General features: G+C 40.4%; 3 protein-coding genes across 5 annotated transcripts; all 3 read right to left on the bottom strand.

The window, feature by feature from the left end:
* Positions 1 to 2,971: 2,971 nt before the first annotated feature.
* Positions 2,972 to 8,626, bottom strand: LOC137780299 (cone cGMP-specific 3',5'-cyclic phosphodiesterase subunit alpha'-like). Its single transcript, XM_068568789.1, has 22 exons — positions 8,159 to 8,626; positions 7,788 to 7,940; positions 7,289 to 7,378; positions 6,945 to 7,085; positions 6,778 to 6,852; positions 6,622 to 6,686; positions 6,437 to 6,503; positions 6,261 to 6,308; positions 6,021 to 6,170; positions 5,668 to 5,811; positions 5,525 to 5,590; positions 5,285 to 5,431; positions 4,923 to 5,030; positions 4,719 to 4,828; positions 4,522 to 4,609; positions 4,258 to 4,358; positions 4,056 to 4,163; positions 3,878 to 3,941; positions 3,715 to 3,789; positions 3,456 to 3,539; positions 3,196 to 3,346; positions 2,972 to 3,097 (listed from the first exon to the last, which is right to left on the bottom strand). The coding sequence occupies exons 1-22, from the start codon at positions 8,624 to 8,626 to the stop codon at positions 3,063 to 3,065; spliced, it is 2,538 nt and encodes an 845-aa protein (XP_068424890.1). The 3' UTR covers positions 2,972 to 3,062.
* Positions 8,627 to 9,827: 1,201 nt separating this feature from the next.
* LOC137780204 (free fatty acid receptor 4-like) lies at positions 9,828 to 11,866 on the bottom strand. The gene is made up of 3 exons (XM_068568637.1): positions 11,327 to 11,866; positions 11,109 to 11,240; positions 9,828 to 10,336 (listed from the first exon to the last, which is right to left on the bottom strand). Exons 1-3 carry the CDS (start codon positions 11,864 to 11,866, stop codon positions 9,950 to 9,952), a joined length of 1,059 nt encoding a protein of 352 aa, XP_068424738.1. The 3' UTR covers positions 9,828 to 9,949.
* Positions 11,867 to 13,304: 1,438 nt separating this feature from the next.
* Positions 13,305 to 17,659, bottom strand: LOC137780300 (centrosomal protein of 55 kDa-like). Of its 3 annotated transcripts, none has more exons than XM_068568790.1 (10): positions 17,451 to 17,659; positions 16,512 to 16,682; positions 16,243 to 16,359; positions 15,385 to 15,438; positions 15,003 to 15,153; positions 14,651 to 14,777; positions 14,391 to 14,559; positions 14,214 to 14,288; positions 14,000 to 14,122; positions 13,305 to 13,685 (listed from the first exon to the last, which is right to left on the bottom strand). In XM_068568790.1, the coding sequence occupies exons 2-10, from the start codon at positions 16,671 to 16,673 to the stop codon at positions 13,413 to 13,415; spliced, it is 1,251 nt and encodes a 416-aa protein (XP_068424891.1). In that variant the 5' UTR covers positions 16,674 to 16,682; positions 17,451 to 17,659; the 3' UTR covers positions 13,305 to 13,412. The 3 variants fall into 3 exon arrangements, with proteins under 3 accessions (XP_068424891.1, XP_068424893.1, XP_068424892.1); XM_068568792.1 differs by having other exon boundaries at positions 14,214 to 14,273; positions 17,451 to 17,658; XM_068568791.1 differs by lacking the exon at positions 17,451 to 17,659 and having other exon boundaries at positions 16,512 to 16,724.
* Positions 17,660 to 17,897: the final 238 nt, after the last annotated feature.

Here is a 17,897-nt window from a genome sequence, read left to right as displayed (position 1 = left end):
TACAATTGCCTTCACTGCTTCATTGCACTGTTGTGTGCTGTGCCAGAAATGCCATGTGAGCCCCATACAGTCTTCTTTTTAACCATCTAATGTCATGCTGCAGATCCCTCCAGAGACTAAAATAAGATTAGTATGTTTATTCACTGTTCCTGGCAGGGCTGCATGCGTCAGACACTTCTGGTAAGAATCAGTTTGAAAAGGTCTTTGAATAAATATGAAGTGATTTGGAAAGCCAGTCTCTTTGATAGGATTACACCATTTGAGTGTCTTTTTATGATGATAATAAAATGTTGAGAGAAATGAAAGCAGGGTCATGCTTCGAGAGCCGCTTCATGGGACGATATAGAGGGAAGATTGGAGACTAAAGCTATCACCCATAGGGGAAATATAAAGAGACTGTGCATACTTCTGAGAGGAAATATTCAGAGGGGAATTGTGGACATGAAGGCGCTAGAAGGGACAGAAAGTAACAAATGTCTTTTTTCATGAGCAGCTTTGACACTGAATGGAGAACAGTGGATATAATTGTTTTGCCTCAAGATGATGGGTATGTCTGCGCTTCCTAAATGCCGTCATTCATTGCCAGAATAGAACACACACTGTCCAGCAGCTATTTCACTACAGCAATGTCCACCACAATTGATTTGCCTGACACTTGGAGTTTTGGACTGTTAATGGACTTTTGGGATTTGTGTTATTGGTTTTTCTGAAACTGAGAACCAGCATATGACTACACATTATGCATGTGCATGACTTCTCTAATACGGCAAAAGAAAATAGGCAAGCATTATCAATACATGTATTTCCAACACAAACGTTCACCTTTTTCTTGTAGCAGGTGCAGAAAGAGCCTGTCTTCCCTGAGTGCCCCACTAGAGGGACATGTAGAACCGAGCTAGGTGCTGATTTACAAGCTCTCTAACAATATATCATCTGGATTTTTAAAGAAAGTTTAATCTTGAATACTTATTTTTCTATTTTCCCTCAAAGATTAATTGTCTTAAATGGATTGTTGGTATCATTATCAACAAGGCGTTTAGATCCCTGCAAATTAGACTGAATATTCATACTATTCGACTCAACAATCCTTATTTTCATTTGGTACAAAGTGGAAGAGGTCTCCCTTCTGCTCCAGTCTTCTATCACCAGTGAAAGCAACACATTAAGTGAACATATTCTTGTGTTGCTGTCTGACCTCTGTCCCTACATGCTGTCTTAAGGTGTTCTGTCATCCACAAAGCTGGCTTACCTCCTGCAGGCTTATATAACTGAGATGCTCTCTGGTTCCTGTATGAACAAGTTTACACACCACCTGTCACATTAAGGGAGTGATTACGGCAGCGACACAAGAAAACATAAAATCTTAAATATCCATGATTATGTAATAACTAGGTGGAACACAGTCATTTACCATCATTGCAGATACATATAAAAATGTGTATTTAATTTGTAGCATGAGAGTTGAAGGTTAGTAACAGTTTAATCTCCACTTAAAACTTTAATAACTAAATAAGTTAAGTTATAGTGTAGAAGGTGAAAATATTCAAACTTTTGTTAAAAGTTTGAATATTATTATGTTGATTGTGATCTTGTTCTTGTTTTCTTATCATTTGGAAATTCTGAATATATATTCTTTACAGCTATTGTGCAATCCAGCATGCAAATGTAGCTCAAACAGCACGTCAACCAGTAAAAGGTCAAAGGTTATGCATGACTCTCATCACACTAATCTAATCTTCTGTAAAGTGCAACTTACAAGGAGAGATATTACAGATATGTCTTGTTTATGTTAGCTACTCTACACACTATTACAGTGCATTCATATTCCTCTTGACCTTTTACATTTGATGAATCATTATCAGTCTGAAAACACAAACCAGTCAACAAGCCAGGAACACAGGTCTCTTGTAAGCTTGTTAGCCGTTGGTTAAAAGGTGAAGTTTAGTCATTCCAGCTCTCCTAAGCCCATCGTTAGTGGTGGCCAGTGTACACAGACACATCCATGAGGCCATAAGTCAGGAAACTGTTTCTATTCAATCACCTTTGTGCTGCAGCAAATACACCCTGACAATAAAACCATCATGCAGCTAAAATTAAGTGTCAAATTTATATTTTCATTCTAGCTAAATTTGTGTTTAGCTCGAATGAATGAACGATGAGACTGAAATGCACACATCCATGATTTGATTTGAAAAAAATATTTATTGACATTTCTTGACATTTGGTTATACATGATGCTATTGCATATATACCTACGTATTTAATGCTATGAGTCAACTTTCTTAGCAAAGCTTGCATTCACTCAATTCAATATTCTTATTTTAACAAACACTTGCTTCAGAAAATACAATCTGACATTGGTTTGCAATGTCTCACGCTCTATTCTGAGAAGTCTGAACATTTCAGCTTTCGCAGCATTGCTGATGTATCGTTTCACACTCCAGCCATTCCTCCAACATAGCACATGCACAGTGTCTCTACATGACACTCTGCACATGCTGACTTATGAGCAGGACGGGAGTATTTCTACTTTATGTAAGCAGGGGACTTAAAAAGCACAGCCGAGGGGCTCGAGGTGGCTTATAACTAAATCCAATTCAGTCAAATCTTCTTACATCTCGCACCCTTTTGTGAGGGACATATGCTTCAAATTTTAAAAGCACTACTTGAAATAGAAAAAGCAACTAGAAATGTTGTTTCGTATGCACTTTCCCTTTACAAAATATTCCCCAAAATATACATATCTTATATCCAGTAAGAATTGTTATAATGATTAAAAGATCAAATCTTAACATATACAGATTAGGTCATGTTTTCATAATATTACATTCAAACTGCCAAACACCGGTGCCAATTAAAACAGATTACTGTATAAGATGTTATATATATATATATATATAATTGAATAAATAAATAAAATGCATTATATACAAAAAATAATAATTCAAGGATTTTTGCACATTGGGATTTCCTCATTTGTGAATACATGTTCATGCACATACACAAACTGTACGAACAAACATCCAGTAAACATTCAAAAGTGCCTCGACCGTCCTGGAGGTCTAACTGACGACGCACGTCTTTGACTTCCCAGCATCTTGAGCAGTAAAAGGAACAAACGAGAAAGACAGTGAAAAGACGATGAAGACACAGAATGAGCAGGAGGGATGTGGAAACAGTGGTTTCAGTGCTCACCTTGTTCGCCTCCACCTTCCAGCTTCTTCTTCTCATCTTCGATAGCCTTCACCTTGGCCTCGTGGACGTCTGCCAGAGCTCTCCACTCGCCCCTGTTGATCTTCAGCCCATCGAACATCGGAGTGATCTCAATATGGAAGCGAGAAAACTCCTGCAAACAAACACGAGGTTAAGTACAAACACACCACTAACACAATACATACATATCATGTTAGTATTCATTAACAATGACTAGTGTTTTTATTTCTATGTAGTTGTACCTTGTACACAAAGGAGCAGACAAAGTCAATGAAACCACATTGCATCTTAGGCAGCTCCTCAGCATGAGCTCTGTCCATCATTGGCTAAAGACGAAGAAGATAAGGAAGAAGAAGAAGAAGAAGAAGAAGAAGAAGAAGAAGAAGAAGAAGAAGAAGAAGAAGAAGAAGAAGAAGTGGGAGATTGATATTGTTATGACTTCATGACAATATATACAGTGCAGGCAACATAGCAAAAACCATAGCTTTAAAAATGTCTTACAATAGGCTGCTGATCAAGGACTGTCCTTTCAAGGTCTCCCTGCTCCCAAAATTCTGCAGCCACCATTAGAGCGACCTAAGACCATAAGAACCAGTAGAACAATGAGAACAAATGGGGAAATTATGTTTCGTAATCGCTTCACAGGTCTTAAGAGGGAACTCGCCTTGCTCTGAACCTCCCACGGCTTTGTAATGGCTGACAGGTCACAAGCCGTCATCATCATTGCCCTGCAGGAAAAACAACACCATTTTTAATTACAACTAAATATTAAACACAAGACAATCTGGAGGCATGATCAGATGACAGAAATGTCTATTTCAGGTGATAAAGTCTTCATTTACATGATGATTTCCTTCCTGGTTGGATTGTTGGAGATGTAGCTGATCTTGTCTTTCTCATCTGGAATCGCCTCCATAGCTCCCACAATGTTTTGGAACAGCGTTCTCTTCCTGAGTGACGAGAAAGCCGTCAGTTCTTGTCTAACGTCCTTGAACCGTTATTAAAAGTGTACTTAGATGGAACAAAACCCTTGACATTCCTTACTTGAAATAGAGGGCGAGATCCGTGGCAATAATGCAAACTTCGAACAGATGCTGCACCGTCTCAAATTGACGCTTTTGAAGATTTTGGAAGATATTCAGGTTCTGAGCAGCAGAAGAAGAGATTAGATGGCAGCCAGAACCTCTTAATCTGGCAGCGTAATTAGTACAGCATGAACAGAATTTGCAAACAGATATATCTATATCTTCAATGCATATGCACTACTAATCTACTATGAAACACTTACATGTAAATATAAAGACCCACCTCATTCTCCATCAGTGTCTTACTGTACTCAAGGTGATGCCGCTCCATAATTGAGGAGCTGTGCAGTTTCGCCAGAGGGGATAAACTCCTACAAGAGTCCACCAGAAACAGAACACAGGAGTCAAAAAGTTTAAATGGTTTCATCATGTTTCTCACCAATGAATTTGTCCCATTAAAATGACCAACAAAAATCATACTTTGTCTGGAAGAGATTGTTGGTTCCTCTGTGGTCAATATCGTGGCAAAATCCAGCAGCAACCATAGCAAAGGCATCAAGATCGGAGTAATACTTCTTCAGTTTACCTGTCTGTTGAGAAGCAAAGAGGACAACCACTCTGTTATAACAAGCAGTAAAGCAGCTAATATGAAAAACAAGAAAGATATACTTGTATGAGACTCACTAGCAGCAGACTGAACATGGTTTGTCCAACGTTGAAGCCGTGCCTCCAGTTGTGGTAGGTGATGTCACGATATCCCTTACGAACGGTGAACATCCATCGCGTCAGGATCTGCAAAACCCAAACAGAACTGCACTGAATCATCGTTGGTTCAAATAGTAGAAACCTTGGACTCAGATCACAATTATGTCTTTTACGGTTATAGAGCAAGATACACCTTGCAAAATATACACAAATGAGAATGCTTGAGACTAAAATGTAATCTGGCTGCTCTCAAGATGCACTCATGTTGATATGTTAAGAGGTTCAGAGATAGTTTGCTGCCCTGAGAGGCAGGAAGAAGGTCAGGTTCCCTGACAACGTACCTCAGCTGGGACTTTGAACTTCTCGACCACGCCCAGCTCAAAGAAGCAGCGGATGCCACACTGGATGAGCTCCATCTCTGACAAGGGGAAGTCACTGAAGCGGAACTCATGTAGCTCCACCTTCTTGGCATCGGGCATGGTGGTTCTCTGCACATTGGAAACAGAGCAAACACTCATTATGGAGTCACAAACACAGTGAGTTCACGGGGAGCACCGGACTCCACACATCAAAGAGCTTACCAACAGTTTGTACATCTCCTTCTGGTCACAGTCCTCTGGTGCAGAGCCAAACTTGTCTTGAGTGGCCTGCAAGGGAAAGGTCGTTTAAAGGGAGCTCGATCCACAAAGCTGTCAGTCTGGTTGAAGTACGAACGGCAGCTTACCAGAATGCTCTGCACGTCCTTCAGTGTGGCCGTTGTTTGGTACATGAGCATTTCCTGGGCAATATCTTTCCTCCACTCTGTCTTGTTCAGTTTGTCGTATGTGTCACTATTCAGAGTGGACCAGCCAAGGAACTGGGTTAGAGCCTGTAGTGACATGGACACACACACAACAATCAAATTCATTGTTACCTAATTATTCTACAGTTAGTTCAATAAAAACAAATTAAATCATCATGTTAAAGTATGTTGGGAGTGTATCATAACAGCATCAGCAACATATTATATTGGGATGCTTAAAGAGTAAAACAAGATTTACAAAGAGCCGCCGAAGACAGAGAGAAAGTTTTCCGTACTTCTGTAATTTGTTCATCATTCTCGTCAAATGGTTTGTTGTCTTTTCTGTTAAAGAAAGTTGCAACACCGACAATTTCTTCTTTTTTGTTGACAATAGGGAGGGAGAGGACGTTCTTGATCTTCCACCCAGTCTCATCCACCGCTTCTTTCTGTCAAATGGTATAAAATAGGACGTCCGGATTATTTTAGTGACAGAGTGAATAGAATCCAATGCCAGTTGTCAGTGAATGGTGTCTCACCTGAAATTTGAAGTACTCATCTGCCGCAGTATTCATCATGTTGCAGATCTAGAAGTAAAACAAAAAGTAATCACATGTGTGTTTGGAGAACAGCACATCAATGACACTAATTCATTCATTCATTTTTCTTCCGCTGCAGGTTTGCAAAAAGAAAATGGAACAAACGTTGAACTTACAAATCCATTCTCAGCCACATATACTGGGAGTCCGCTGACCAGAGCCCAGTGGTCGGCAGGCGGGCCGCTGTAAGTTCAGAGAGGATGAGTAACTGCATGTCTTCCTATTAGACGACTAGTTATACGCTACGATTATGCAAATGAAGTGGTTTTGCACTGTTGCTACAGTGCATCATGATACTTACGGGATGACTTTAATCTCTTCTTTGTCTTCCAGCAAGTAGTCAATAATCTTGTAGAAGTTGATTTCCTAAATGTTTTAAACATAAAAGAATGTTTTTTTTATATTTAAAAAAAAACAATATCAAAGAGGTCAATTATAAACCTAGCTTGGTACTTACTCTGCCATCAGGTGTCTTGGGGCCTTTGTAAGGCTCCACATCCCCGAGCTTGATTGGCCACTCATCGAAGAATTCCTGTTGTAGAAAAGGGAAAAAATATGTTTTTCTAAATAATTCACTATTAATTAAAAAAAAAAAAAAGATTTTTTTAGACCTCCCCTACTCACCTTTTCTTTGGTCATGTCCAGGAGTCCCACAGAGTATCTCTCACACTTGATGTATGGCCTCACTGTGTACAAGGCTTTGTGAAACTGCCTCTCAATATCCGTCAACTCTTCAAAAACTTTGCTGGCGGACCACAGCAACACCTGTTGCAAAGAAAAGCATCACCGCATATCATTTTTACAGGGCCTTTGATTTGTGTGTCAATCAATATATTGTTTAAAATGCAGCTGGAAGAAGAATGTCTCTGACATTTATGACATTAATGAATTTATAAAGTTGTTCTTTGGTTTTCTTGAGAAAAAACACAACAGACTGGACAACTGAATTTGTTCCTGTGTATTGTTACCTGGCTTCTTCTGGACTCTATATCCCACATGAGAGACGTGTGAGCTTGAAGAGCGACCACAGTAGCAAAGTGTATATATTTATTGAAGAGCTGTAATGAAAAAGCAAATATTCATATTGCTTTATGAATCACAGTCACATGTTCAGGTTTCTAAATTGTTCAATAACAAGAGACTGCAGCTACTTCCTTCAACAGATCTTCTGAGACTCTTTGACCTCTAGAGGCACAATGAGCCAATGAAAAGATCAGAAAAAATTCTGAGCTTCTCCGCCCTAAATGGATTATAAGTTGAGATGTCATAAAGGTGAAGCAAAGTACCGAGTCATCCGGGTCAGAGTCAGGAAAGCTTTTGGGCTAAAGTTGGCCAATGGATGTGACCCTCTTAGTGGATTTGTACTACAAACCCTCGAGCCTCAATGGCATAATTTCATTTTCTCAACCTTTCGAAGTGAAGTTAGTATAAATTCCCGCTTATAAAAAAATGACCATGTCCACTTACCTCCTGATCACTCTTTGAAAATTCATCGGCACCTTGTTTGTTGAGGGCCATGATGACGCCAATGGATTCTTGATCACACATAATGGGATTCGAAAGCATGCATTTGGTGGTATATTTGGTCTGTTTATCCACAAAGTCACTGAAATGAGAGTTCTAAAAATAACAGGAGATACAAGTTAAACAGTTGTGTGTTTATCCACTGACCACAAGATGAATGTAAAATATGTAGCCATTGTTTATTTTCTCTGATGTCAGCCTGGTTTAGCTTGTTTCTTCTACAACACACCTAAAAAATAATCCTAATCTTTGATCTATTTGTATTTGTCTTACTTGTTTGTGACTATTTACATTTGTTTAAGTCATTAGCTCACCTTCTTAACATCAGCAACAATCTGAGGCTTCTTGGAGTGTGCCGTCCATCCAACAATTCCTATGTCGGTGGGAAAAACAATCTCCACATTGGGATTCACTAAGTTCTTGTCAAATGGAGAATTGTGTGTCACATCGAAGAGGACCGAAGACAGCTCAGGTACTCCGTTACGAGCCCGGTAGCCGAAGTAGCTGCAGCGATCAGCCTGGATCAGCAGAGCAATCCTCTGGAGGATTTTATGCAGGGCCTTTTCCATCGGGTAGTTGTTCTGCATCTCCTTTATAAGCTCAAATATGAACTCAGCCTCCTGGATGGTGCTGACATCCTTGTAAGACGCTGGATCTTTGACCTTGACCTGGTTATTGAAGGCAGCAGTGATCACATCTGCCTGGACTTTCTTGTCGTAGTACTCCTTAGCAAACTGTGGGTTGTTGTCAAGGAACTTCTCTACAGTGTCTTTGTCTGCCATGTTGTCCAAGTTCGGATGCACAATCCCTTCTGTAAGTGCACAACGATGCTCCTCTCAGGTGGCTACAGCAGAGCAGTAGAGGTGGCCTTCAGAAGATGCGGCAGTGCAGACCTTACTGAGACATTTCCAAAACAGCTTCCACCTTCTCTTCAGTAACAGACGGTAGTGAGTGGCTTACAGGGTAAGGGGATACCAGAGGTGACTAATGACTGTGACGCAAGAGTCATAAAGCCCCTGAGCTTTCTTAACTTGTAAATCCAGCCACTGGTCATTTTAGTCAGGCCAATCCCCTGACAGGTAATATTAGCTGAGTTATGGCACCTGCAGCGTGACCTGCAATAGAAAAGGGCACTGAGCAAGTCAAGACTGCAATCATCCCTGAGGATTTCCACAATCTACATGATTCACTGGCTCATCTCTTGTGTTGCACTTTTGCAAAGTAACATGCAATACCTGGCAGAGCTGTTTAAGTGTCATCATGGCAGTTATTTTCAAAGTGGCATGTGGTACTATCAGAGGGTGTTATGAATTATAAAATGTATCTGTATCATTCAGAAGTGTGTATTTACAAATAGGGACCAGTTACGCCATAAACATAATTGTGAAGTGATTATACCACACTACAATCATAGTGGCCTACGTTGCGTAGGCCACTATAATAGTTGTGTAGATAGTACAGTCTGGCTTTCCTGGGCCACTTCTGTTAGCCAGCAGTTGTGTTAAACCAAAGACAGGATTAAGTGGGATTGCAAACTGCTGATTTAAGGTTAATTACTCAGGCAAACTGTTATTCGTAAGTAGATTTGCTTTTGAGACACATACTTTCACACCAGATAATGAGCCAATAGCATGACTTAAACATTCTCTGAGTAAAGTGCTTCAGTAATACTGTAATTTATGTTAGTCACTTGATTGTGGTTCATTTTCTGATGGTTTGAGAATCAAAACACCATTCAATCATAACATGTTTATGGAACAGAATATTATAAAAGGACAAAATATTTCAGATAATATGTGATGTACGTTGAGGGCACACCACATTTAAACATTTGGCACCTCACGATACTATTTTTTTCAACTAAAAAGAAAAAACAGAATCTTAAAATGGCAGATGATTTATTGTAAAATAACTCTTTACAGTGTTTGCCCTTAGTTGTTTATCTTTTATTAATATAAATGAATATTAGTAATGCACCTATTGTATTGACATTGTATCTGACATCAGAGGTATATAAATGTCACGAGAGCTGTTGACTTTGTGCTGTATACATTATGTAAATTTGAATCTTCCATTTGACGAAACAATCATGATCATGATAATGATCATGGATGTTTTCCTTGCGTTCGACCACTGCCACTACGTCCTTTTCTCAGTGGAGCGACAACAGAACCAAAGCAGAACCTGCGCCAGCTGTGCTTGAACTGGCAGACCGAGTAGAGGATGGGATTGAGAGCTGAGTTGGCCAGTGTGACTGTTACCACCCAGAAGAACATGGTAGAGGATACTTCTAGGTGACCCAGGAAGTTTCTGGCCAGGATCAGGAAGTTGATAATGAAAATGGGGCTCCACATTATTAAGAAGGAGAACATGAGGACCAGAAGGGTACGGAAGAGCTTCATATCCTGACGGGAGACGTGATAGTCAAGAGAGTCTTCAGCTGGGGGCCGTCTGTCTCTGGGTCGGAGCCTTAGCCGACATATTTTAGCAATCTGAAATAAAAATATTGCATAATTCAATTATTAATATTATTATATAATATGGACAAAAATAACTTTGATCTTCATGTATTCTGTTTTTAAATAAAAATTAGTTGAATTAGTCAGCCTCAGAGGGCTTTACAATCTGTACACATACGACATCCTCTCTCCCAGGACCTCACATCGATTCAGGAAAAACTGTCTTCTGTCTCATTTTCAATGGACTGTATCACTCAAATGTCCATATTGGTAGAACTGGTTGCCCAATGTCATATTGACAGTTGATAGTGCAACACTGAACACACACAGGCACAATGTTCAGCTTCAGTAATTCATAAAACACCTGCAGCTCTCCTCAAACAATGATGGATACATGTCTATTCACAAGTGGCAGTCAATATGTCAACAAACCAAAGGGTCGACTTGGCCAGAATAACTGGTCATTACAGGTTTATCCACACACTTCTACAATTCAAGGGAACATACTTATTGAATGAACCATCTTTATTAAAGTGAGGGCAAAATGAGGGCACTGTTGGTTAAGTAATGTTTTTCATGTCCTAAAAGATTTTGAATAACATGGTCGTTTTTAGGTTAAAACCTAAATGTAAGACATTTTTTACAGATCTACGTCTTAAGTAGTAATTATTGAGTGTCACAGGCAGGGTGCGGGAGTCTAACTATATATATGTATGCTGGGCTCTCCTTATCCTACAAAACTTCAAACAGTCCTTTACTTCACTACCGGACAATTTTATTAATCAGAAAGCACAACACAACCCACCTGTAATATTTTGCTGTAACTGGCCACAATTATGACTCCTGGGAGAAGGAAGCACAGGACAGTGAAGGCCATACTCCACACAACCTCTGCAGTCGTGTCAGGCCACTTGAGGGTACAGATGTGTACCCGCTCCTGTGGAACAACAACATAAATAAACAAAAAAATACCTTCGTGGCAGGGACACTGAACTTTCCTTTCATCCATCAATCCACCCATACCTGTTCAGGGAACTCCACTTCCATCACAGTGAAGAACAGACTGAGGGGTATGCAGGCCAGTGCAGAAAAGGCCCACATGAGGAGCACGGTGGCCGTTACCATCCTGCGGTTTAAAGTGGGCACAGTTTGCATTCGAAGGATGGCCCGCATCCTCTCCACACTGATGGTGGCCAGGGTGGTGATGGTGACACAGCCGCTCACACAGATGACATACAGCACAATGTGGCACGCCGTATAGCCCAGCGTCCAGGACACCGTCCACCGCACTGCCACAATGAGTGGGATCATGCTGACAAACAGCAGGTCGGCCACAAACAAGTTGAGGGTCAGGATGCTCTTGTTGGTCAGCAGTCTGCGTTCCCGCATTACCATGGCTGCGGCTCCCACATTTGCTGCCACAGAGACCAGGAAAACAGCGGCGATGGCCAGGGTCTCTACCACAGTGGTGGCCACATGATCTGAGAGGTGCACCTCAGAGAAGAAGGAAAAATAAGTGTCGTTTCTTAAGTGGAGAAAGTGAGAGTGAGGCTCTGTATCCATATTGTCTGAATTCACGCCTGGAGACAACCAGAGAAGTGAACGGGGAAAGGAGCTGATAAGCCATGAAGTGATACCAGAGGAGGGCAGGGGCAGGAGGAGGGTGGTGACTAGCCTCTGTGATGCTGTTTGCTCTCCCTGAAGGGGAGTCAAACATTACAGGATGTTCTTTGTGCAATATCAAACACAGGTATACCTGCACACTTACAGTTTGTAGCAGACTGGGATTGACGAGACTACCCTGAGCGTTAATCCAGTTTCCAAACTTCAATCAATGGAGCCGTTTATCAGTAATACCGCGTAAACCTCAAATTAGCTGCTAAGATCTAATTAGTTAGACACCAGTTTTATTTACACTGGGAATTACTAGATTACCAGGTTTACTTCCTCAGCAGTGATACATTACCTGATTAGTGGCTATACTGAAAACAGGCCTTTTCATTTTGTACATCCCCCACAGAGATCTAAAAATATTTAGGATGCGGAGAGATTTACCTTTTTGCAAACTAGTTAACACACACTGTCCCTTCTCAAAGTTTTTTTTTTCATGTCTGGAATTGAAAATCTTCAAGGCTGTCAGAGAAACACCCTCTTGGACATATTACCGCTGAAAGGCATCGCAAACCAGAAAATGTCTAGACTAATAGCATCTCTTTCTGAAGCTGTTGGCCTACAGTAGTTTATGCCTTGGTGTCACTATCCCTGCACAGACCTCTCCAGTATGTCGAGTAGCAATACTAATCCACATCCTGAAAAAGTAACCATAACCCTGACAGCACGATATCACAAAATATCACACAGAACTTTTCATTAATTTTGTTTTTAAATAGTCACAAACAGGACTAAGAGTCTACAGCCATGCTATACCAGAACATATTTACCAGGTTCACCATAACTGTTAGCATGCTAACAGTTATGGTGAGCTGTGCATGCTAATTGCACTGAACACTTAAAGTGCAGCTGAGGCTGATGGAAATGTTGTTAGTAGTGCAGTTATTTGGTCATAAATAAAATTGGGCACATTGAAGCCTTGATCTGGTAGGGGTGTTAGATGAAGTCAGTATTATTTATCCTTAAGGGACCTTGAATATCTGTTGCAAAGTCTAAGGCACTCCTTTTAACAGTTGTCAAGCTATTTCCCTTAAAATTAGAAATGTGAACCTCATGGTGACGACCACCAAACTTGGTAACTTATATTCTGTGGGGAACAAGAATGTCTGGATGAAATGTTGTCTCAATACACTAGATGTTGTGACTTTAATGTGATGGTGCTGTTAGAGGAAAGTTTGAGTAAAAGTCCTAAGAATCAATCCTTTAGGGAACTCTGAATATATGCGGAGCTGCTGGTGTGGCTAAAAAGCTGCTATCTTCTAAAGTAAGAAAGCATTTCAGAGCTCATCAACGCTTTGTGGGTATATTGAAAATAGTCTGAAGCACAACCTCAGCAACTCAACTCGTAGTTTATTAAGATGAAGGTACCTCTGGTCACACGGTATAGTGCAAAAACAACCCATATTACAGAAGATACAGAATTGAAAAAGTTCTTGGCTCACTTCAAACAAATTTCTAGGTGGCTCATCAGTTCTCGGTAGTGACTGGCTGGGTACTCGGCTTGGCAGCTGGGACACTCCAGGAAGCTTTCATTCAGCAAACTCCTGGGAGGAGACCATGTCAGGCTGTCTTTGGTTTCCAGGGAGACTGCTTCACATGAGGTTGCTTCATATGAGTCTGCTTCACATGAGTCTGCTTCACATGAGTCTGCTTCACATGAGTCCGCTTTACATGAGTCCACTTTACATGAGGCGCGATCCTGCTGGTCTCTCTGATATGAATGGGGTCAGAAAGCAGTTTTGACAGATGAGAAGTTGGGTAATTTAATCAGCTTTTTAAGTACTATTATTGTTGAATAAGAGAAAATGGATAAAATTACGATGCAAAATGTCAAAAGAGTCTTACAGACTTTTTTTACCCAACTAACTGCTTTTAGCTTGTTTTGGATAATTGTTTTGTTTTTTCAAACCATACTTTTACCGACCTTTTGGTTTTTTTTACGCTGCCCCTCCAACAATCAATGAATGCCGCTTGAAAGTTAATTACTGATGAAGTTAGGATACAATAATCATTATTCATGCCAACCTTTGACTGTTTCGTCACATGTTCTCTTGGTTTTTGCAGGCTCTTCAGAATTCTGACCATTTGCTTCTTTAAATATGAACAATTCTGCTTCTCATCCTCAAGGTCTTGTGAAGAAATCTGGATCTAAAATATAAAGTGTAATTAATGTGGCAATATTGAGTGGATGGATAAACATTTAGAGTAAAAACAAATGACATAACTGACACTTCCATACCTGTCTCTCCAGCTTTGCAATTTTTTCCTGGTCTGCATGGTGACAATTTAACGAAAATCTCTGAAAGAGAGATGACTGAATAGACAGATTTTACTTTTATTTAGTCTGCTTTCGTCCCTTGTATGTTGAGGGTAAGATTCATTATCTGTTTTACTGTACAGTTCAATGAAGACATACCTTCCGCCTCTCGTCGTCCAGTCTGCACTGGAGGTTTTTGGTCTCAGCACTCAGCCATTGTTCTTCATCCTCAGAGCAATAATGATCTCCCAGTGCACCTGTTTTGCTCATTGTTTCAGCCTGCAGTCGTTGCTGAAACTCTTCCACATCCATCTCTCTTTCCATGCACCTAAACATAGACACATAAAACGGTCTGTCTTGCAGCTGACTACCAACATTAAGTAGCAACATTATCTGTATTTTTTTAACTGCAGACATACCATTTTTGGGTAATTTTAAGCTTCTGGTCGGTCATATTGAACTTCTCTCTGAGCACCTCCAGCTCATCTTTGGCTTTCTTTAAGAGTCTTTCGTAGTGCTCCTGCATTGGGCCTATTTTCTCCTTCTCTGTGATGAGAGAAGAAAATTGAGTGTTGAAAGAAGACAAAATTACACAATCAAAGATGTGTAATTGAAACATGATTGAAACATTTGCCAATGCATTGCAAGCAGCAGATTATGTAAAGGCAAGCTACTCAAGGACAATCTTGATATCTTAAAAACCTTGTTGTGACAGTCTGTTGCCCCTCGTGTCCCCAGCAGTGAGTGCCCACTGCCCACTCTCTCACTCACCATTTGAATGGCCCTCATTGTGCTGCTGTAAGAGGGCCTGATGGGCTTCGTTCAGCTGCTTCTCCAGCCATAACATTCTGGCCAGAGTTGCCCTCCCAGAGGCCTCTCTCTGCTGGTCATATTCCAGCCACTGCTTGTTCTTCTCCAAGACCTTCAGGGGATTAAATAAAAGAATGAGAAGCACATGACAGAGAAAGACAGAAAGCAAGTATTGCCAAAGAGCATGTATACTGTACACAGGCCCACATACAAAAACAAATGTGCACACAAAGTAGGTACTTAAAAGTAACCATGAATACAGAAAGATGGAGTCAGCATTTCTAAAAGATACAAAAAGAAGAGACTTTTTTTCTCCAGGTATGTGACACCAAACAGTACTTACATCACATTGTTGCATTGCAGTGGTGGTTGAGGGACATTTATCTGAAGTGGATTCCTATTTCACAACAGGAAGATACAGCACAGCATACACATATGTGAATAAACAAAAGGTATTCATAACAAGGCCCGAAACACAGGCAAAATGGGTTTTATATCGTCATGTTCTCAAGTGTTATGACCTCTACAATATACAGGAAGTCACTGTGAAGATATACTCTGTATGAGGACTTGTATTCTTTGTTTTATGGAGAACAGGACTTTAAAACAACTGCTGCCATCTAGTGGTATAAGACTGGTAAGAGAGGCTCTGTAAATCAAAATCACCAAGCAACAACACAAACATGCGCTTTGTGAATTATATTTGTTTTCATTGGTTTCCAGGTGCTAGAATTATTCATTCTGACTATCTGTCACGCTGCCAAGATATAGTGGGACGCTTGAACAGAAAAACGTCATTGTTAATGTTATCAGTAACATCTGTGATTTTACACGTAATGATATAATATATGTTTTGAAAATGGTCAACTATTCTTCACCTAAAACTGGGCAAAACGTAAAACGTATTTACTGTTATGCATCTAACAAAGGAAGTGCCAAATTTATTATAATAGTCAATTGTATTAGAAAAAAGTATAAAAAATGTATGATTTCTGTAATGAAACAGCAAGCTGTCATCTTTGTTCCCTCAGCACTACATTGCACTCATTCATACTAAAATTGAGTCGTGCTGTACCTTCTTTTGTGCAACTCTGTTCTTGAGATATTGACACCTAGCTAGTTGAGGCGCTCACAAGCTTGTTCTTGATTTCTTCAATCTCTCGTGAGAAACTGGAAATGCTTTTTATCTCCTCATACTCACCACAGCCATCTGCTTCTCTTCTTTCTCACTCAGCGGCTCTGGCAGCGAAGTCTTCTCGTCTTTGGTTGTGAGCTGCTGACAACTCTCAAGCCTCACAGTTTCAAGAAAGATTAACTTCTGCAAAAAGACAATGAGACACAAGTGATTTTACTAATGCTCAGCAACTGTGAATCCATACCAACAACATTTAACAGTGCATCGTGGGTGACTTCCGTTGATTAAAAAAAACAACAAACGGCACTGAGAGTTTGAGTGAGTGTTGAGTTTACCTCGATGACCCTGTTATGCTCTGACTGCTGACGGGTCAACTCAACCAGGGTTTTCTTCAGATAGGCGTTCTCCTTCTTCAGGCTGCTGATGATCACCACATCCAGCTCTTTTGTTGAGTTGAGCTTTTTCACGGATGAACGATTAAATCTGGGGGAGGCCATCTCAATCACCTGCAAATATAACAAGGAAGGGACTGACCCAACAATAACACTTTCCAGATTGTGTCAAAATATACAGTTTCAAAAATAAACATTCTCAATGGGTTTAAGTTGACTTCCTTTTAGATGATGTCATTATCAAAGTACCAGGAGGCATTTCACTAGACACTGGGTTGTTTTATATTCTGTAGATGACAATCCCATCCCTCCACCTTACTAACACAAAAAAAAACTACAACCTAATGCTGGAAAGTCCAAATCCATAAATCCACAAAACATATCTTGGCATTGAGTTAGTGTTGCACCAAAAAGGCCCAGTGCTCAGTAAGAAGTAAATACTGTCACGGAAGATGAAGATGGGAGTGAAATTATTCATCTGAACATAATCTCCAAACCGAATCAACCGGACCTAATGCACATTTAGTTTGGTAACAAGTGGTCGTAATTTAACGTTAATTTAACGGAAACACAGCGTGAGTTAAACCTTCAACCTGGATGCGGGTCTTACCAACTTGAGGTTAGTTAAACAACAACTCAGTACCCAGCAGATATTTACAAGGTAAAGATGGTTTTGTTCACAGGGAACATCTAACATAACGTGGCCGACAATGTAGCTAGCTAGCTCGGTAACTAACCTTCTCTTTAAATGCCTAAACCAGGCCTGTCACCAGGCCCACGGTACTAACCTGGTATTAGTAACCTGGTACTAACGTGATATTAGTAACCTGATACTAACGTGGTAGTAAACTGGTACTAGTATGGTAGTAATCTGGTACTAACCTCGCAGTAATCTGGTAGAAAGGGGCTAGTCAGGTGTCTCGTTGACGGAGCTGCATCCAAACCTGCCGCCTAAAATCAGGCCCTGTTCAGACATTTAGAAACAGCTATACTATATTGTTTCTGCAGCAAGCACCTTGTTTTTTGTTACTTTTAGTTGTGTTTATGTCCTATTAAAGTATGGAATGAAGGCTAAACTACAGCAAGTGAGCACATTTAAAGGTCAAGTAGCGTTGTACTGCTAGTTTTACGTCGTTACTTCTGACACCGTAGGATGGAGGGCCGCATGACGCCTCTGGGGGGCGCTGCAGCATACGACAAGAGAGGAGGACCATCTCCGCAGGTTTGCCTGCATGGCACTTAATTTAACTCACAGCTCTGCACAACTCTGCAATATTTAGCTATACGCATGGCGCCTTTTGAAAGATAACGAGGAAACTAGGCGTTCCT

This window comes from Clinocottus analis, unplaced genomic scaffold (genome assembly GCF_023055335.1).
Source record: "Clinocottus analis isolate CAN_PGR_092001 unplaced genomic scaffold, fCliAna1.0.p SCAF_8, whole genome shotgun sequence".
NCBI lineage: Eukaryota > Metazoa > Chordata > Actinopteri > Perciformes > Cottidae > Clinocottus > Clinocottus analis.
The sequence above is the reverse complement of the archived record's forward strand: the minus strand, read 5'-3'. Positions and strand labels throughout refer to the sequence as shown.